The sequence below is a fragment of the Amblyraja radiata genome, chromosome 23, assembly GCF_010909765.2.
Source record: "Amblyraja radiata isolate CabotCenter1 chromosome 23, sAmbRad1.1.pri, whole genome shotgun sequence".
NCBI classification, from domain to species: domain Eukaryota; kingdom Metazoa; phylum Chordata; class Chondrichthyes; order Rajiformes; family Rajidae; genus Amblyraja; species Amblyraja radiata.
Genome location: NC_045978.1, coordinates 33,056,518 through 33,077,862, shown reverse-complemented (window position 1 = coordinate 33,077,862; position 21,345 = coordinate 33,056,518). Strand labels below are relative to the sequence as shown.

The 21,345-nt window shown below is 48.9% G+C and overlaps 1 protein-coding gene across 1 annotated transcript in view; it reads right to left on the bottom strand.

Annotated features, from left to right (window-relative positions):
* Positions 1–21,345, bottom strand: part of LOC116986075 — a 77,832-nt gene that overhangs the window by 9,261 nt on the left and 47,226 nt on the right. Inside the window, exons 7-10 of the mRNA XM_033041255.1 lie at positions 8,590–8,782; positions 6,990–7,147; positions 1,959–2,151; positions 337–516 (exon numbers count right to left, since the gene is read on the bottom strand). Of these exons, the coding sequence (XP_032897146.1) occupies positions 337–516; positions 1,959–2,151; positions 6,990–7,147; positions 8,590–8,782 (724 nt within the window). The remainder of the gene's footprint in view (positions 1–336; positions 517–1,958; positions 2,152–6,989; positions 7,148–8,589; positions 8,783–21,345) is intronic.

Below are 21,345 nucleotides of genomic sequence, written 5' to 3'. Positions count from 1 at the left end.
GTCTTTAAAACTCTTCTTCAAAGAGCTGTGGAAGCAGATTCTTTGAATATGTTTAAGACAGAGGTTGAGAGGATCTTGAGGAGTGAGGAGGTGTGGAAGGTCACCGTGAGTGGGAAAGGATGTGGGGTTGAAGTTACGAGCAGGTTGGCAATTATCTAATTTAGAGATGGGGCAGCAGGTTCGAGGGGCCAAATGGCCCATTAATTTGGATGCCAGACCATCTGGGCCTCCTTTGTGTGTACTCCTGCTGTGTGAGGAGGCAGCCTGTGAAAATTTGCAACCAAACTCCCATCGTTAGCAGAGGCAGTGCTGAACACCAGTGATGGGCCTGGTTGCCTCAGTCTCTGCCCTTCCACACTGGGCTTGGGCTCGGTAAGTAAACAGTGTGATACCCACGTCTGGTTCTTTGAAGGTGATGGCATTCACATGAACATCTTCGGCAATCTTCAGGGTGTCGACTCCCTTAAAGGGAATCTTGTGTCCGAACTCCAGGAAATGCTGCCCGTCCACAGAGACCTGTGGAAGAAGAGAACATCCGTGTTACTTAGAAAAAAAGCCAGGAGTCAAACCGCATGAAAACAGGCCCATTGAGTCAATGCCGGCAATCAATTACCCAATTACAATGAAATATTCCCCCCAGAATTCATGAGCACCCCTTACTCCATACACAAGGCTTACATTCCACTTCCAAGATTCAATGGTTGTAATTCCATACAGTACATCTCCATCCACCCACAATCTCCCTCTGATTTCCTCTGGCATTCCAAAGGCGTTTGAGTCAGTAAGTTAGTTGGCCCCGAATGTGTAGATGAGGGGGAGAATTTGGGTGTTGGGAATGTGAGAGGAAATTGATACATGGAAATAAGTGTAAGAAATATCTCTAAACATTTTATATTAATGGGGATTTGCCCTGAGAGCTTGCGTAGACCCAATGGGCCGAATGGCCTATTTTTATATTGTAAGTATTGTTTTGAGTTATAAAGTATTACAGCAAGGTAAAATGCCCTTTGACCCAACTTGACAAAGATGCCCATCAATATTAGCCCCGTGTTGATGGTGATGATCTATCCTAAATGAATGAATAAGTTTATGAATGAATTAATACGTTTATTGGCCAAGTATTCACATACAAGAAATTTGCTTGGTGCTCCGCCCGCAAGTGACAACATGACATACAGTGACAGTTAGAACTGATGACCAGTTTGGCTCACTTCCAATTTTATTTTCAAAACTAAAATGTTAAACTGAAATGGTTTCTGAAAAACTTTCAGCACTCTTTTCATCCACCACACATGGCAAATGATGTTGGAGAGTTCCCAAGTTCCATTCACAGCAATGCTGGAATTCAACACCCATGGCCGGGGAAGAATATAGATCTAGCCTTTTGGTCTGTGTAGGAAAGAACTGCAGATGCTGGTTTAAGTCGAATTCCATCACACAAACCAGACTCCCCACCATTGACTCTTTCTACACTTCTTGCTACCTCTGGAAAGCAGCCAACATAATCAAGGATCACCCAGATCATCCTTTCTTCTCCCCACTCCTATCAGACAGAAGATACAGAAGCTTAAAGTGTGTCCCACCAGACTCAGGAACAGCTTCTTCTCTTCTTGTTATCAGGCTTTAGAATGGTTCTTTCGTAGGATACAGTCTTGATTCTTCAACCTACTTCATTGTGAACATTGGACTTATTCACTGAAACTGTTACACTGCAATGCTGAGAAAGCATCCTAGTACTTTTTTCCTCGCTCCACCTATTGTACTTGTGTTTGGCATGATTGTATTCATGTGTAGTATTATCGAATTTGATTGAACAGCACACAAACAAAACATTTTCACTGTATCTCTGTGCATGTGATGATAATAATAAAGCTAAACTTAATCCATTGGACCACTCTAGATTTCAGTTTTGTACGCCAAGGTTAGGGTGCAACTATAACTGGAGCCAGCCTTCATACCTGGAAATATTCATTGCATGTTTTAATGATGAGCTCAAAGTAGGATCCGGCATTGATGGGAATCTGGTGCTTTATCTCTTCAGTTCCCCATATGTTATTCACCAGCGTGTTGCAGATCACGGCGGATTGATCGTAACGCACGTTGAAGTGAAAAGCAATGTCTGAGTTGCTGCACACAAAGTTCACAGCGAATCTGCAAAGCAAAGTTCAATCAATCAGCTTCTCTGAGATGCACAGCTTTGGTCACCAGCAATAGCTTTGGCTGGGATGTGGAACTATGTTTCTCAAAGGCAGACTGCCATTTGAAGAATGTACCTGTATCTAATACTGTTATTGAAGGGAGGTCATTTGGAAGCTTCCCTTTCAGGGGCAGGCAACGGTGGCGCAGCGGTAGGGTTGCTGCCTTACAGCGCTGTAAACCTGGATTTGATCCTGACTACGGGTGCTGTCTGTACGGAGTTTGCATGTTCTCCCTGTGTCCAGCGTGGTTTTCTTCAAGATCTTTGGTTTCTACCCACACTCCAAAGATGTACAGATTTGTACTTGGTATAATTGCCTTGGTATAAATGTAAATTGTCCCTAGTGTGTATAGGATAGTGTTAATGTGCGGGGGTCGCTGGTCGATGCGGACTTGGTCGGCCGATAGGATTGTTTCCATGCTGTACTTTGGATCCGTCTTTGTACAAACAGGTACTTTGGATCCGTCTTCGCTAAGGAGGACACAAACAATCTCCCTGATGTACATGTGGCCAGAGGATCTGGGGTGATGGAGGAACTGAGGGAAATGCACATTAGGCAGGATATGGTTTTGGATAGACTGATGGGACTGAAGACCAAAGACACTAGAGCGGCTGAAGACTGATAAATCCCAGGGCCTGATGGTCTGCATCCAAACATACTGAAGGAGGTGGCTCCGAAATGGCCAGTGTGAGGCCCACCTCATATTTCGCTTGGGCAGTTTACACCCCACCGGTATGAACATTGACTTCTTCAATTTCAGGTAGCCCCTGCTCTCTCCTCCCCTTCCCAGCTCTCCCTCAGCCCACTGTCTCCGCCTCTTCCTTTCTTCTTCCCGTCCCCCCCCCCCACCCTCACATCAGTCTGAGATGGGTCTCGACCCGAACATCGCCTGTTTCCTACGTTCTATAGATGCTGCCTCACCCGCTGAGTTCCTCCAGCATTTTTGTCTACCTATTCACAGTTTCTGTTATCCCACTATTCTCACCCACTCCCTACACATCGGGGCAATTTTACAGAGACAAGTTATAATCTACAAAGCCAACGCATCTTTGGGATGTGGGAGGAAACCCACACGCTTGCAGGGAGAATGTGCAAATTCACAGACAGTGCCGAGGACAGGATCGAACACAGATCTCTGGCGTGTGAGGCTGCAAGTCTACCAGCTGTGCCAGTATATTTTGTTTTCCAACACACCAAAAATTATAGGTTGATAACTTTGGATACTAAAAAAAAAGAATATATAGATTTCAGTCTTAAATCTCCAAGTGACGCTATGTCCCCCTTTAAAGCTACTGTATGTTTTAATTCAGTTCAAGACTATGGGGCAGTACATTGGCCAAAAGTTGCTGCCTAAAAAGTGCCAGAGACCCGGAATTGATCCTGAATATGGGTGCTGTCTGTATGGAGTTTGCTCCTTTTCCCTTTGATCGCATGGGTTTCTCCGGGTGCTCCACATTCCAAAGGTGTGCAGGAACCTATTTCTGACCCAACCCTAAACGTAATATTTTCCTTTTGTCCCAGAGATTCTGTCTGACCTGTTGAGTTACTCCAGCTTTTTGTGTCTATCTTTAGTTAAACCAGCATCTGCAGTTCCTTCCTACACACACGATACTATACTATAGAACTTTATTCATCCCAGGAGGGAAAATTGGTGTGGTGTGTGTGTGTGTGGGTATATATATTAAACACACACACACACATATATATTTTATAGTTATATATTCATATATAAATAGATACCGTTTTGTTTTCTCGTTTATAACCTTGTTTACAGAGTACTATGTTTACATATTCTGTTGTGCTGCTGCAAGTAAGGATTTCATTGTTCTAACTGGGACGTGGAGGAATAAAACACTCTTGACTCTTGACTTACTCCGCTACTGTGTGGGATAGAACTAGTGTACGGGTGAATCGGTGGTTGGCATGGACTCGGTGGGCCGAAGGGCCTGTTTTCCACGCTGTATCTTTAAATTAAACTAAAAACACTAAAACCAGAGGGAGTCTAAAGAAGAACCCACGTTACCCGTTTCCCCAGACTGCTCCATTGGGCTGCCCCGGGAGTTCATGGAAATTACCATAGAAAAGAGAAAAAAAAGGGCTCTATTTACCCAAAGAAAAGGTCGAAGAGTAGAAAGGGAGAAAGAAGTCGAGAAAGAGTCCCATGAGGAAATGGACTGCTTCCTGCACCCCAGACAATCACTGTTTCAGACAGAACAGGGATATCAGTGTGTTTATATACCATAGACCATATTATACACTATAAATAAACAGATAAAATGCAATAGGCTGTTATTGTTCAGCCTTCCACCACCTCCAGTTTAAATTCCATAGAATATAGTTTTGGAGGACCAGGAAATCAGAAGCAAGAGTTACTCCATCTGCAGGGTCAGAGATTTCTGCCAGGTTTTCAGGTGGGCTGCTTTTTCTGTCTAATTTGTATGCTTCATCTTTTGTTTTGATACTATCCCTGATTTCCCTTGTTATCCACAGATGCACTACCTTTCCTGATTTATTCTTTTGCCAAACTGGGATGCCAAATTGATGTAGTTCATCCAAGCAGTCTTTTAATGCCTTCCATTGCATATCCACCGTCAACCCTTTAAGAATCAATTGCCAGTCTATCTTGGCCAATTCACGTCTCATACCCTCAAAGTTACCTTTCTTTAAGTTCAGAACCCTTGTTTCTGAATTAATTATGTCACTCTCCATTCTAATGATGAAGTCAACCATATTATGGTCACTCTTGCCCAAGGGGCCACTCACAACAAGACTGCTAACTAACCCTTCCCCATTACTCAATACCCAGTCTAGAATAGCCAGCTCTCTCGTTGGTTCCTCTACATGTTGGTTTAGAAAACTATCCCGCATACATTCCAAGAAATCCTCTTCGTCAGCCAATTTGATTCACCCAATCTATATGTAGATTGAAGTCACCCATTATAACTGTTTTACCTTTGTTGCACGCATTTCTAATTTCCTGTTTGATGCCACCCCCAACTCCACTACTACTGTTAGGTGGCCTGTACACAACTTCCACTAGCGTTTTCTGCCCCTTAGTGTTTCACAGCTCTACCCATATTGATTCCACATCCTCCAAGCTAATGTCCTTCCTTTCTATTGTATTAATTTCCTCTCTAACCAGCAACGCTACCCCACCTCCTTTTCCTTTCTGTCTATCCCTCCTGAATATTGAATATCCCTGGATATTCAGCTCCCGGCCGTGGTCACCCTGGAGCCATGTCTCCGTGATCTCAACTATATCATAGTCATTAATAGCTATCTGCATATTCAACTTATCCACCTTATTACGAATGCTCCTTGCATTGAGACACAAAGCCTCCAGGCTTGTTTTTACAATACCCTTACCCCTTATACAATTATGTTGAAAACTGCTCTCTCTCACCATCCCCTCTCCCTTCCCAGTTCTCCCACTAATCCCACTGTCTCCGCCTACTTTTGTTTGTCTCACCCCCTCCCCTGACATCAGTCTGAAGAAGGGTCTCAATCCGAAACGTCACGCATTCCTTCTCACCATAGATGCTGCCTCACTTGCTGAGTTTCACCATCATTTTGTGTCTACCTTGGAATTTACCAGCATCTGCAGTTCTTTCGTGAACAAATACTTACTGGATTAGCCACTTTGGATGGTGTGATCTGTAAAACAATAACATAAAATGTTAGTACTTACTCCATGGTTGGCACTCTACTCCCACCCTTAAACAAAGCCACAAAAACTGGATACCATCACTAAGAAACACTATGAAGCAGCAAGGGATTGATTTTCCTTGAGAAATTTCAAAAAAGTATTAAGAAGGTAGACACAAAATGTCGGAGAAACTCGGCGTCCCTGGATAGAAGGAAAGGGTGATGTTTCGGGTCGAGACCCTTCTTCAGACTGATAAGGTAATAAGAACACGTGCCAGGCCAAGCCAGGTGTGACTGTGATGTTCATTAGTACCCATCCAGTGAACACCACTTTAGCCTGACATCCCAGGTTTCCAAATGTACCTAACACCGCACCCTGGTACGAACCATCTCTCCCGATGCTTTCCTGCAAGCAGGCAGCTGTGTTGAAGATATAATGCCCACTGAGATCACAGGACGCGCTGCAGCCGGGAAGATAAGTGATAACCCCTGCTCGAGCGGTAGCGGTGATGAACGAGATCTCATTAGCGCATCTGGTAGTGCCGCTGCCTCACAGACCTGTATTCAGTCCTGGTCTCGGGAGCTGTCTGTGTGGAGTTCTCATGTTCACCCTGTGACCGCGTAATTTTCGAACCGATGCCCCAGTTTCCTCCCACGTCCCACAGACACAGGAGGCTCAATTGTAATCATGTATGTCTTTCCGCTGACTGGTTAGCACGCAACAAAAGCTTTTCACTGTACCTCAGTACACATAACAATAAACTAAACTCTTTATTTTCTCTGTGAGAGTCTTTAAAACTCTTCTTCAAAGAGCTGTGGAAGCAGATTCTTTGAATATGTTTAAGACAGAGGTTGAGAGGATCTTGAGGAGTGAGGAGGTGTGGAAGGTCACCGTGAGTGGGAAAGGATGTGGGGTTGAAGTTACGAGCAGGTTGGCAATTATCTAATTTAGAGATGGGGCAGCAGGTTCGAGGGGCCAAATGGCCCATTAATTTGGATGCCAGACCATCTGGGCCTCCTTTGTGTGTACTCCTGCTGTGTGAGGAGGCAGCCTGTGAAAATTTGCAACCAAACTCCCATCGTTAGCAGAGGCAGTGCTGAACACCAGTGATGGGCCTGGTTGCCTCAGTCTCTGCCCTTCCACACTGGGCTTGGGCTCGGTAAGTAAACAGTGTGATACCCACGTCTGGTTCTTTGAAGGTGATGACATTCACATGAACATCTTTGGCAATCTTCAGGGTGTCGACTCCCTTAAAGGGAATCTTGTGTCCGAACTCCAGGAAATGCTGCCCGTCCACAGAGACCTGTGGAAGAAGAGAACATCCGTGTTACTTAGAAAAAAAGCCAGGAGTCAAACCGCATGAAAACAGGCCCATTGAGTCAATGCCGGCAATCAATTACCCAATTACAATGAAATATTCCCCCCAGAATTCATGAGCACCCCTTACTCCATACACAAGGCTTACATTCCACTTCCAAGATTCAATGGTTGTAATTCCATACAGTACATCTCCATCCACCCACAATCTCCCTCTGATTTCCTCTGGCATTCCAAAGGCGTTTGAGTCAGTAAGTTAGTTGGCCCCGAATGTGTAGATGAGGGGGAGAATTTGGGTGTTGGGAATGTGAGAGGAAATTGATACATGGAAATAAGTGTAAGAAATATCTCTAAACATTTTATATTAATGGGGATTTGCCCTGAGAGCTTGCGTAGACCCAATGGGCCGAATGGCCTATTTTTATATTGTAAGTATTGTTTTGAGTTATAAAGTATTACAGCAAGGTAAAATGCCCTTTGACCCAACTTGACAAAGATGCCCATCAATATTAGCCCCGTGTTGATGGTGATGATCTATCCTAAATGAATGAATAAGTTTATGAATGAATTAATACGTTTATTGGCCAAGTATTCACATACAAGAAATTTGCTTGGTGCTCCGCCCGCAAGTGACAACATGACATACAGTGACAGTTAGAACTGATGACCAGTTTGGCTCACTTCCAATTTTATTTTCAAAACTAAAATGTTAAACTGAAATGGTTTCTGAAAAACTTTCAGCACTCTTTTCATCCACCACACATGGCAAATGATGTTGGAGAGTTCCCAAGTTCCATTCACAGCAATGCTGGAATTCAACACCCATGGCCGGGGAAGAATATAGATCTAGCCTTTTGGTCTGTGTAGGAAAGAACTGCAGATGCTGGTTTAAGTCGAATTCCATCACACAAACCAGACTCCCCACCATTGACTCTTTCTACACTTCTTGCTACCTCTGGAAAGCAGCCAACATAATCAAGGATCACCCAGATCATCCTTTCTTCTCCCCACTCCTATCAGACAGAAGATACAGAAGCTTAAAGTGTGTCCCACCAGACTCAGGAACAGCTTCTTCTCTTCTTGTTATCAGGCTTTAGAATGGTTCTTTCGTAGGATACAGTCTTGATTCTTCAACCTACTTCATTGTGAACATTGGACTTATTCACTGAAACTGTTACACTGCAATGCTGAGAAAGCATCCTAGTACTTTTTTCCTCGCTCCACCTATTGTACTTGTGTTTGGCATGATTGTATTCATGTGTAGTATTATCGAATTTGATTGAACAGCACACAAACAAAACATTTTCACTGTATCTCTGTGCATGTGATGATAATAATAAAGCTAAACTTAATCCATTGGACCACTCTAGATTTCAGTTTTGTACGCCAAGGTTAGGGTGCAACTATAACTGGAGCCAGCCTTCATACCTGGAAATATTCATTGCATGTTTTAATGATGAGCTCAAAGTAGGATCCGGCATTGATGGGAATCTGGTGCTTTATCTCTTCAGTTCCCCATATGTTATTCACCAGCGTGTTGCAGATCACGGCGGATTGATCGTAACGCACGTTGAAGTGAAAAGCAATGTCTGAGTTGCTGCACACAAAGTTCACAGCGAATCTGCAAAGCAAAGTTCAATCAATCAGCTTCTCTGAGATGCACAGCTTTGGTCACCAGCAATAGCTTTGGCTGGGATGTGGAACTATGTTTCTCAAAGGCAGACTGCCATTTGAAGAATGTACCTGTATCTAATACTGTTATTGAAGGGAGGTCATTTGGAAGCTTCCCTTTCAGGGGCGGCACGGTGGCGCAGCGGTAGGGTTGCTGCCTTACAGCGCTGTAAACCTGGATTTGATCCTGACTACGGGTGCTGTCTGTACGGAGTTTGCATGTTCTCCCTGTGTCCAGCGTGGGTTTTCTTCAAGATCTTTGGTTTCTACCCACACTCCAAAGATGTACAGATTTGTACTTGGTATAATTGCCTTGGTATAAATGTAAATTGTCCCTAGTGTGTATAGGATAGTGTTAATGTGCGGGGGTCGCTGGTCGATGCGGACTTGGTCGGCCGATAGGATTGTTTCCATGCTGTACTTTGGATCCGTCTTTGTACAAACAGGTACTTTGGATCCGTCTTCGCTAAGGAGGACACAAACAATCTCCCTGATGTACATGTGGCCAGAGGATCTGGGGTGATGGAGGAACTGAGGGAAATGCACATTAGGCAGGATATGGTTTTGGATAGACTGATGGGACTGAAGACCAAAGACACTAGAGCGGCTGAAGACTGATAAATCCCAGGGCCTGATGGTCTGCATCCAAACATACTGAAGGAGGTGGCTCCGGAAATGGCCAGTGTGAGGCCCACCTCATATTTCGCTTGGGCAGTTTACACCCCACCGGTATGAACATTGACTTCTTCAATTTCAGGTAGCCCCTGCTCTCTCCTCCCCTTCCCAGCTCTCCCTCAGCCCACTGTCTCCGCCTCTTCCTTTCTTCTTCCCGTCCCCCCCCCACCCTCACATCAGTCTGAGATGGGTCTCGACCCGAACATCGCCTGTTTCCTACGTTCTATAGATGCTGCCTCACCCGCTGAGTTCCTCCAGCATTTTTGTCTACCTATTCACAGTTCTGTTATCCCACTATTCTCACCCACTCCCTACACATCGGGGCAATTTTACAGAGACAAGTTATAATCTACAAAGCCAACGCATCTTTGGGATGTGGGAGGAAACCCACACGCTTGCAGGGAGAATGTGCAAATTCACAGACAGTGCCGAGGACAGGATCGAACACAGATCTCTGGCGTGTGAGGCTGCAAGTCTACCAGCTGTGCCAGTATATTTTGTTTTCCAACACACCAAAAATTATAGGTTGATAACTTTGGATACTAAAAAAAAAGAATATATAGATTTTCAGTCTTAAATCTCCAAGTGACGCTATGTCCCCCTTTAAAGCTACTGTATGTTTTAATTCAGTTCAAGACTATGGGGCAGTACATTGGCCATAAAGTTGCTGCCTAAAAGTGCCAGAGACCCGGAATTGATCCTGAATATGGGTGCTGTCTGTATGGAGTTTGCTCCTTTTCCCTTTGATCGCATGGGTTTTCTCCGGGTGCTCCACATTCCAAAGGTGTGCAGGAACCTATTTCTGACCCAACCCTAAACGTAATATTTTCCTTTTGTCCAGAGATTCTGTCTGACCTGTTGAGTTACTCCAGCTTTTTGTGTCTATCTTTAGTTTAAACCAGCATCTGCAGTTCCTTCCTACACACACGATACTATACGATAGAACTTTATTCATCCCAGGATGGAAATTGTGTGTGTGTGTGTGTGTGTGTGTGTGTGTGGGTATATATATTAAACACACACACACACACATATATATTTTATAGTTATATATTCATATATAAATATATACCGTTTTGTTTTCTTGTTTATAACCTTGTTTACAGAGTACTATGTTTACATATTCTGTTGTGCTGCTGCAAGTAAGGATTTCTTCTATCCAGAGTTGCTGGCTGCTCCATGGAGTTCCCCCGCACAATTAAAGCATGGAATAGTCTTCACCCTACCATAGTTACCCAACCAGATGCAACAAAATTTAAGGTAGCTCTATTTTCCCCAAGAACCCTTTTTTGTTTAAGTCCAAGTCGAGAGTCATCAGAGTTTTATTGTCATGTGTCCCAGATAGGACAATGAAATTCTTGCTTCCTGCGGCACAACAGAATATGTAAACATTGTACAGAACAGGAGATAAGAGTTCAGTGTGTTTATATACCATAGACCATATATATACACTATAAATAAACAGATAAAATGCAATAGGCTGTTATTGTTCAGCCTTCCACCACCTCCAGTTTAAATTCCATTTAGAATATAGTTTTGGAGGACCAGGAAATCAGAAGCAAGAGTTATCCCAGGGAGTTACTCCATCTCCAGGGTCAGAGAGTGATTCTGCGTTGGTTTTCAGCGGAAGCGGCGACCAGTGGCAGTGTGCATGTGCAGGGCGGCCGATGATGTGCTGGCCGTGGTTGTGCGTATGTGCAGGGGGGAGGATGTGCTGGCCGTAGGAATGCGCATGCGCAAGGCGGCCTGCCGTGCCTGCAGATGAGGAGCGAACGAAGCCCGGTGGCCCGGAAATGGATACGGATGGCGGGCGGAGACGGAGAGTGACAGAGAAAGCGAGAGAGATAAAGATGGGGGCCTGCCCGGAGGACATAAACGGCATGTGTCCTGCCTTGGCCGGAAGCCCCCGAGATTTCGAGGCACTAGCCTTCAGCCTATGAAGCCTCGTGGTAAATCCGGCTCTGCGAGGCCCCCCTAGATCTCGAGGTCCTAGGCTTAAGCTGATGAAGCCTATACGTAAATCCGGCCCTGGGATGCAGGGTGACTTGGACAGGTTGGGTGAGTGGGCAGATGCATGGCAGATGCAGTTTAATGTGAATAAATGTGAGGTTATCCACTTTGGTGACAAAAACAGGAAGGCAGATTATTATCTAAATGGTGTCAAATTGGGGAAAAGGGGAAGCACAACGGGATCTGGGTGTCCTTGTTCATCAGTAACTAAAAGTAAGTATGCAGGTACAGCAGGCAGTGAAGAAAACGAATGGCATGTTGGTCTTCAAAACAAGAGGAGTTGAATATAGGAGCAAAGAGGTCCTTCTGCAGTTGTGCAGGGCCCTAGTGAGACCACACCTGGAGTATTGTGTGCAGTTTTGGTGTCCAAATTTGAGGAAGGACATTCTTGCTATGGAGGGAGTGCAGCGTAGGTTCACCAGGTTAATTCCCAGGATGGCGGGACTGTCATATGTTGATAGAATGGAGATGCTGGGCTTGTACACTCTGGAATTTAGATGGATGAGAGGGGATCTTATTGAAACAAATAAGATTATTAAGGGTTTGGATACGCTAGAGGCAGGAAACATGTTCCCGATTTTGGGGGAGTCCAGAACCCGGGCCCACAGTTTAAGAATAAGGGGTAAGTCATTGAGAACGGAGATGAGGAAAAACTTTTTCACACAGAGAGTTGTGAGTCTGTGGAATTCTCTGCCTCAGAAGGCCAGTTCTCTGGAGGGTTTCAAGAGAGGGTTAGATAAAGCTCTTTAAGATAGCGGAGTCAGGGGATATGGGGAGATGGCAGGAGCGGAGTACTGATTGTGGATGATAAGCCATGATCTCATTGAATGGTGGTGCTGGCTCGAAGGGCCGAATGGCCTACGCCTGCACCCATTGTCTATTCATATTGTCTATTGTATCTCTAAACTATAAACTAAACATTTATCAACCTGTCAGTTAAAAATACACAAAGTGCTGGAGTAACAGCAGGTCAGGCAGCACATTTTGTGTCAAGACCCTTCTACAGACTGATTGTGCGGGTGGGGGAGGGTTGGGGGGAGAAAGCTCGGAGAGAGAAAGGACTGGATATAGCGTGGCAGGTAATAGGTGAACACAGGTGAAGGAGGGCATTAATAGACTGATTGTTCCATAAAGACCAAAGATGAGAAAAAAGGAAGGTGTGAAACAAGAGGATTGAAAATTTGCTAATTATGGAGCCAGAGGAAGGAATGTAGGTGGAGGGGGAGTGGTGGGAAGAAATAGGTGCACGTCAGCTTGGAGAAAATGGATAAGGCGCTGTTGCTCCTTTAGCAAGGAAGATGTCAGATGGTGTGGGAGGTGCCAGAGCTGGGGAAACTAGAAAAATGTAATATAGAATCCTTCCAGGAATGTCGGTGGGAGAAGGTGTCACACTCTTTACCTCAATTGCCTAAGTTCTAACTATGTTACCTCATAGCTTTTTTTGGCACTTGTCCTTGAATTATCACCATCTTCCCATCCTGAAGTCCGCCCGGTATTTTCCCAATAAAGGGGATTGTCTGAAAGAGGAACAAATATACTTAGAATAATAAAAGCCTAATTTTATCCCAAAGAGTCAGTGTCTACAGCAACGTTTCTTAACCTTTTTACCCTTGCGAAACCCTTCAAATAATTTTCAGGTCTCTGGGAACCCCTGAGTTGGGGGTTGCCGGGCCCGCCGCCATTTTGAAACGCGTCACAATGGCAATCTCTGGCGTCACAACGGGGACCCGTCAGCAGTTGGGGGAGGATTTCCGGGCTGAGACCGCCATTTTAACATCCAGCATTGTATATAGGTGAGTGTTACTGTGGGAATATTGCGTTGGGGGAGGGGGACCCAATGGGTCCACGCTTGGTCTAGTTCAGGGGTGTCAAACACATTTTAGTTCACGGGCCGGATTGGGCAAAATGCGACTTCATGCGGACCGCATCAGTTGTGCACGTACAAACGCACGCTCCCACAGCTTTTGTTGCCTTCGTTTTTTCAACTTTCTCTCATGTGTCTCAGTCTCTGCTATAACTACAAAGTGTTTCACTTTACAAATTTTGTTTCTTATGCATGCATTACTTTTATGATTGGTAGTAACTTACAGTCTTAGGTTATAAGAAAGTTGTGATGAAAGAGATAAAAAACAATGCAATTTCAGGGCTGCCAACTCTCACGCTTTGAGCGTGACACTCACACATTTCAGCCAACTCTCACGCCCTCACGCTGAAGACAGAATTCTCACGCTGACAGGCTGTCTTCAGTCCCTGCACAGCAAAGATCCTATAGCGGAGTTTGTCTCAAGTTTGCGCCGCATGACAGCGATCTGTACGGATTGGGGAAGCGCGTCAGTCCCGGGCAGTGGGTGCCAGCGCTTTTGTGAGCCGTCTGCGAGCGCTGCGCTTCCGGCAACCTCACTCCCTCCTTCCCTCCCTCCTGCCCTCAACTCACACGGCAGCGCCAACGCCGCCAATCCACGCTGCACCGTGCCCGCTAGACTCCCCATTGGGCGGCCCGGGAAAGAGGGGGAGGGGAGAAAGAGAGAGAAGAGAGAGATGAAAATGGGCGGGATGGAGGCAAAGAGAGACAGGGGGAGCGAATGTAGAAAGGGGATGAAGGAAGGGGAGAAAGAGGAAGCGTGAGGAAAAAGAGGGAGGGAGGGAGAGGATGGAGGGGGGGAAGGAAAGGTGTGTGTATCCCTGTGTGCGTGTCTGTGGGTCTCCGTGTGTGTGTCTTCCTTTGTGTATGTGTCTCCCTGTGTGTGTATGTGTATGTGTCTCCCTGTGTGTGTGGGTGGGTGTCTCCATGTGTGTGTGTTTGTGTGTCCTTGTGTGTGTGTGTGTCTCCCTGTGTGTGTGTGTGTCTCCCTGTGTGTGTGTGTGTATGTGTCTCCCTGTGTGTGTGGGTGGGTGTCTCCATGTGTGTCTGTGTCTCCATGTGTGTGTGTTTGTGTGTCCCTGTGTGTGTGTGTGTGTGTGTGTGTGTGTGTGTCTCACTGTGTGTGTGTGTGTGTGTGTCTCCCTGTGTGTGTGTGTGTCTGTCTGTCTCCCTGTGTGTGTGTATGTCTCCCTGTGTGTGTGTATCCCTGTGTGTGTGTCTCCCCGTGTGTGTGTGTGTGTATCCCTGTGTGTGTGTGTCTGTCTGTCTCCCTGTGTGTGTGTATGTCTCCCTGTGTGTGTGTGTGTGTATCCCTGTATGTGTGTGTGTATCCCTGTGTGTGTGTGTGCGCGTCTGTCTCCCTGTGTGTGTGTGTGTCTTCCTTTGTGTATGTGTCTCCCTGTGTGGGTGGGTGTCTCCATGTGTGTGTGTGTCTCCCTGTGTGTCTGTGTAGGGGGAGAGATGGGTGGGGGTTAACATTTGAAGGGAGGAGGGAGACGGGTGAGGAGAGAGGGAGAGGGGGGAAAGGGAGGAGGAGGGAGGGATGCGGGAGGGGGTGAGAGAGGGTGGAGGAGGGGAAGAGAGGGAGGGGAGGAGGGAGAGGGGGAAGAGTGTGGATGGAGGGGTAGGGGGGAGAGAGGGGAAGAGTGTGGAGGGAGGGGGAGAGCGGAGAGAGTGGGGAGGGAGAGGGAAGGGAGGGGGGAGAGAGAGGGGTGAGTGGTGGAAGTGGGAGAGAGGGAGGGGGAGAGGGGTAGGGGGAGTGGTGGAAGAGGGACAGAGGGGAAGAGGTGGGAGAGAGAGGGGAGTGAGGGGTGAGAGCAAGGGGTGGGGTAAGGGGGGGGAAGAGTGGGGAGGGAGGGGTAGGGGGGTGGTGGAAGAGGGACAGGGGTAGGCGACGGGGGGAGAGATGGAGGGGGCTGGGGGGGAAAGATGGAGGAGAGGGAGTGGGATGAGGAGAGGGAGGAGGAGAGAGGGGTGGGGAGGGAAGAGAGTTGTGGGGGAGGGAGGGGAGGAATGAGATGAGGTGGGGGCGAGGGGGAAGAGTGTGGAGGGAGGGGGAAGTGTGGGGAGGGAGAAGGGGTGGGGGTGAGAGGGGAATGGAGAGGGGGAGGAGAGAGGGGAGGGGGAGAGGTGTGGGGGAGGGGTGAGGGAGATGGGGTAGGGGAGAGAGGAGGAAGTGTGGAGGGAGGGAGAAGGGGTGTGGGGGAGAGAGGGATGTGGGTGGGAGGAGGGGTGAGGAGAGGGGGGGAGGGGGAGGAGAGAGAGATGGGGAGGGGGAGGAGGGAGAGAGGGATGGGGAGGTGGAGAGAGGTGTGGGGGTGGTAGAGGGGGAGGTGGTAGAGGGGGAAGAGTGGATGGAGGGGGAAGGGGGTGGGGGAGAAAGGGAATGGGGTGGGGGAGGGAAGGTGAGAGAGGGAAGGGGGGTGGGTGGAGAGGTGAGGAGAGGGAGATGGAGAGGAGGAGGAGAGAGGGATGGGGGTGGGTGGAGAGAGGTGTGGGGGGGGAGGAGGGAGATGGGGTAGGGGAGGGAGGGGGAATAGTGTGGAGGGAGGGGTGGGGGAGAGAGGGGAAATAGTGGGGGGGGGTGAGTGGAAGGGGAGGGGTAGGGATAGTCCATCTGTTCCCCACTCCCTAGGGGAATGGTGGACGAGGGACAGAGGGGTAGGGGGCGGGGGAGAGAGGGAAGAGGGTGCAGTAGAGAGGGAAGGGGGGTGGGGGAGAGAGGGATGGGAGGGGGAGGAGAGGGTGAGAAGAGGGGTGGGGAGGTGAGGAGAGAGGGGAGGGGGAGAGAGGTGTGGGGGAGGGGGGAGGGAGGCGAGGAGGGAGATGGGGTAGGGGGAAGCGTGGATGGAGGGGGAAGAGTGGGGAGGGGAAGGGGGTGGGGGAGAGAGGGAAGAGGAGGGCAGTGGGGGAGAGAGGGAAAGGGGTGGGGGAGGGAAGGGGGTGTGGGAGAGAGCGATGGGGGTGGGAGGAGGAGGAGGAGGAGGAGAGGGGGAGGGGTGAGGAGAGGGAGATGGAGAGGAGAGAGGGATGGGGAGGGGGAGAGAGGTGTGGGGGAGGGAGATGGGGTAAGGGAGGGAGGGCGAAGAGTGTGGAGGGAGGGGTGGGGGGAGAGGGGAAATAGTGGGGAGGGAGAATGGAAGGGGGAGGGGTAGGGACAGTCCATCTGTTCCCCATTCCCCATCACCCCCAATCCTCTTTCTCTATTCCCACACACGTGATGACGCGCTTCGACACAGGCTGCGGGGTTGGGGGGGAGGGGCTGGGGCTGCTGCAAAGGCATATGTAAATGGATCCATTCCAATTGGGCATTGTGACATCACACGATGGAACGTTCACCAACATGTTATGGGTGAGAGCTGTTTTTTTTAACATTTTGAAATTTTGGGGGGGGGGGGAGAAGGATTTTATTAAAAATGTGTACATAAACACGACAACATTTAATCAGGAGTGGATACTTGGAATGAAAAGTGAAATCTCTACCGAAATGGAAAAAATCTCGGCGTTTCTGCATGTGGTGTTGGCGTAACAACGAATCAAAGGCTGGCACCCACAAGACAGGCAGAGACACACACACACACAGTTTTAAATATAGACTAGACCAAGTGTTTCCCCAACGCAGAGAGGAGGAGAGAGGGATGGAGAGGGGGGAGGGGGAGAGGGGTGGGGAGGAGATTAGAGAGGGGGAGGAAAGAGGGGAAGAAGGAGAGAGAGGGGGAAGGGTAGAGAGGGGGAAGAGTGTGGAGGGAGGGGGAGAGTGGTAGCGGCGCGGAGGAAGAGTGAGATGGGAGGGGGCGAGGGGTAGGGGGAGAGGGGAAATAGTGGTGAGGGATGGGGGGAGGGTAAGAGTGCGGAAGAGGGGCAGAGGGAGTGGTGGAAGAGGCAGAGATGGGTAGGGGGGAGAGGGGTGGGGGTTAGGGTGGGAGGTGAGGAGGAAGAGGGGTGAGGAGAGAGGGAGAGGGGGAAAGGGAGGGGAAGAGGGGTGGGGGGGTGGTGGAAGAGGGGTAGGGGCAGGGGAGAGAAGGAGGGGGGAGAAGAGAGGGGTGGGGGACGGGAGGAGAGATGGATGGGGGAGGGGGAGAGAGGTGTGGGGGAGGGGGAGGGAGATGGGGTCGGGGAGGGAGGGGGAAGAGTGTGGAGGGAGGGAGAGAGGGGTGGGGGGAGTGGGGAGGGAGAGTGGGAGGGGTGGGGGGGAGAGAAGTGGAAGAGTGGGGAGGAGTGGAGGGAGGGGGAGAGGGGGACGGGAGGAGAGAGGGATGGGGGAGGGGGAAGGGAGTGGAGGAGAGCGGGATGGGGGAGGGGGAGAGGTGTGGGGAGGGAGGGAATTAGGGAGATGGGGTAGGGGAGGGAGGGGGAACAGTGGAGGGAAAAGGGGGGAGAGAGGGATGGTGGTGGGGGGGAGATGGAGAGGGGAAGGAGAGAGGGGTGGGGACGGGAGGAGAGAGGGATAGGGAGGGGGAGAGAGGTGTGGGTGAGGGGGGGGGCAGAGGGGAGATGGGGTCGGGGAGGGAGGGGGAAGAGTGTGGAGGGAGGGGGAAAGGGGTGGGTGGGGAGGGGAAAGAGTGGGGAGGGGGGGAGAAGTGGAAGAGTGGGGAGGGAGGGAGAGGGAGAGGGGTAGGGGGAGTGGTGGAAGAGGGACAGGGGGGAAGGGGCATGGGAGAGAGGGTAGGGAGGGGTGAGGGAGGGAGAGGGGTGGGATAAGGGGGAGAGAAGTGGAAGAGTGGAGAGGGAGGGGTAGGGGGAGTGGTGGAAGAGGGACAGAGGGGTAGGGGGAAGGGGGCGGGGGAGAGAGGGAAGGGGGGTGGGGGAGAGAGGGAGGGGAGGAGAGGGAGAGGGGTGAGGAGAGGGAGATGGAGAGGGGGTCGGGAAGAGAGGGGGAAGAGTGGAGGGATGGGGAGAGGGGTGGGGGGGAGAAGTGGAAGAATGGGGAGGGAGGGAGGGGGAGAGGGGTGGAGGGGGTTTAAGAGGGACAGGGGGGTAGGGGAAGGGGCGTGGGAGAGGGGTGGGGTAAGGGGGAGAGAAGTGGTAGAGTGGGGAGGGAGGGGTAGGGGGAGTGGTGGAAGAGGGACAGAGGGGTAGGGGGCAGGGGGAGAGAGGGAAGGGGGTGGGGTAGAGAGGGAAGGGTGGTGGGGCAGAGAGGGAAGGGGGGTGGGAAGAGAGGGATGGGAGGGGTGAGGAGAGGGAGAGGGGTGAGGAGAGGGGAGGGGGAGAGAGGTGTGGGGAAGGGGGGAGGGAGGCGAGGAGGGAGATGGGGTAGAGGGGAAAGAGTGGATGGAGGGGGAAGGGCGTGGGGGGAGGTGGTGGGGGAGGGAAGGGGTGAGAGGGATGGGGTGGGAGGAAGAGGGGGAGAGGGGTGAGGAGAGGGAGAGGGAGAGGGAGATGGAGAGGGGGAGGAGAGAGGGATGGGGGAGGGGGAGAGAGCGGTGGGGAGGGGGAGAGAGGTGTGGAGGAGGGGGGGAGGGATGGGGTAGGGGAGGGAGGGGGAGAGGGGTGGGGGGAGAAGGGAAATAGTGGGGAGGGAGAGTGGAAGGGGAGGGGTAGGGACAGCCCATATCAAATACACATCAAACTTCAAACTGGTAAATTCTCGTTTAATCTTACTATTTTACTTCGGAGTCACGTGAGTGACTACGTGAAGACTTCAAAGCTCTGTGATTTCAAACCGTGTAACAGTTTTATTTCACTCACTGCCGAAGTTCTTGAGAGAGGAAGTGTTATCGTAATCAACCAATGATTCTGTTTGATGAAAACACAATGGTATTTTTTAACAATAACAACAAAGAAATTAAATTGCTCCCCTGGGCTTAAATTAAATATTTGCAGTCCGTAAATCTTTACTGCAAATAAAACAGGTTTTGCCAACGGCTTATTATAAAATTTCTGAACGGTCTTCCCCCCCACCATCCTGCTGTAGCTAGGATGTGGTCTATAGGCATGTCCATTCTTTTAGCCGTCGACGTGGATGCCTCCCTGGTGGAATAAAATTTGTACATGTTAGTGTTTATCCCAGCAGTTTTTAGCACCTGCTTGAGCCATCTCGCAATGGTTTGGCTCGTCACCCGACCATAAGGTTTTTTATGACTGACCCACAAGGCTTTTCATCTCCCTCGAATATTTTGGTTGTGTCTATGTAGGATAGTAGGTGGGTCATGGCACATAACCGTGGTTCTGGTGGGTAAGCCCGGAATTCCACGACTGGATTAGGTGTTCCTGATCTGCTCTGTTTGATCTGTCGCTGGATAACGACAGATCTGGTCTGGAGCTGTGATCATGTTGTCCAGTCGCAATAGGTGTAGTGACCGGACCCTCTGTGCAGATACAAGTGCCATCAACATGAGTGTTTTGAGCATAGATTGTTCCAGGTTAAGGGGTCTGGCTGGTGGCCATCCCCTGAGGTATGTCAGGACCACACTGACATCCCATGTATGGGTGTACCTTGGTCTAGGGGGTTAGAGTTGTAAATACCCTTCATTAGTTTGACCACCAGCGGGTGGGACCCCATGGCCTGTTGTCCTGGAGCTGGTTTTAAATAGACAGGTATGGCACTTCTAGCCGTGTTGATGGCGCTGTAGCTGAGTCCTTCATCGTGGTGACGGTTCGCCAGGAATTCCAGTACGTTGGTAACTAGCGGTTGAGTAGGTGGTCCCTTTATCCAAGCAGTATTTCTCCCATTTCTTGATGCTGGACAAGTGCTGTTTTTTAGTGGATGTTCGAAGGGATGCTGACATGGTGTCGATGGTTTGTTCTGATAATCCCAGACCCAGAAGTGGTTTGTGCAGAATCTGCAACCCAGGAGTTTGATTCTCATGGCACGGGTGGCTTGTGCCCGACACTGGGTGTTAATAACTCTGGGTCACTGGGGATACCATCGGAGTTTCAACAACCATGTCATGGAGTTTTGGGAACCATGGCTGTGTAGGCCAGTCGGGTACTATCAAAATACCTGAAGCAGAGTCCATTTGTATTGTGCGTAGTCCCCAACTGATGAGGCAGAAGGGAGGAAATGCATAGAAGAAGAATTTCCCCAATCCAGCGCGAACGCATCTACCGCTGCTGCCTCAGGGTCTGGTTCCCAAGCGACATACATAGGTACCTGGTGATTTAGCCTGGATGCAAATAAATCGATATCTGGCGTGCCATATTGCAGGATAACTTTTGCAAATTATTTGGGGTTTAACATCCATTGTCATTAAATTACGTGACCTGGTGTCTGCCACTGTATTTAGCTTACTAACTACTTGTTAGTGATGATAATAGGTTGAAATTATGCCAAACATTTTTTGCCCACCACTGTAGTTATGATATTGCTTCAGTGGGTGACTTCATGACACGATCATAATGACCTGTATGTCGTTGTGGTGCCTGTACCTTTGCTCTTTGTAGGTTTTGACAGTGCAAAGGTCTGAATTGTGTAGCCGGAAATGCTGCTACCATATTCCCAATTACTCTGTTACTTGTTGAATAGTTGGGAGTACGTGGACCATTAAATTATTGCATGATTGTGCCAATTCAACTGTTTTGTCTCTTGGCAAAGTTACAGTCACGTAGACTGAATTAATTGTGAAGCCCAAGTAGTCCATGATTGTGGATGGCTTCAACTTAGATTTATCTGGATGCAAGACAATCCCAGGGTTTCGAATAACTGTTTGGTAGCTGATACAGCTAACATAGTCAATTCCATGGTCTTGCCTATTTTCCCATTGGGTAACGCTTTAAATTGCCATAGCTGCCCCATCCAGGTAAATTTCAGGTATCTGCGATGATCCTTGTGAATGGTACTAAAATAGTAAACATCTTTAAGATCAATGCTTGCCATGAAGTATCCTTTCGAAATTAGTTGTTTGGCAGTAACAACCATTTCCATTTTGAAATGTATATACTTAACAACCATATTTAGTAAAGTTAAGTCAATGATGATGCGACATCCACCATCTTTTTCGGTTTAGTGACGAATATTTGATACGAAT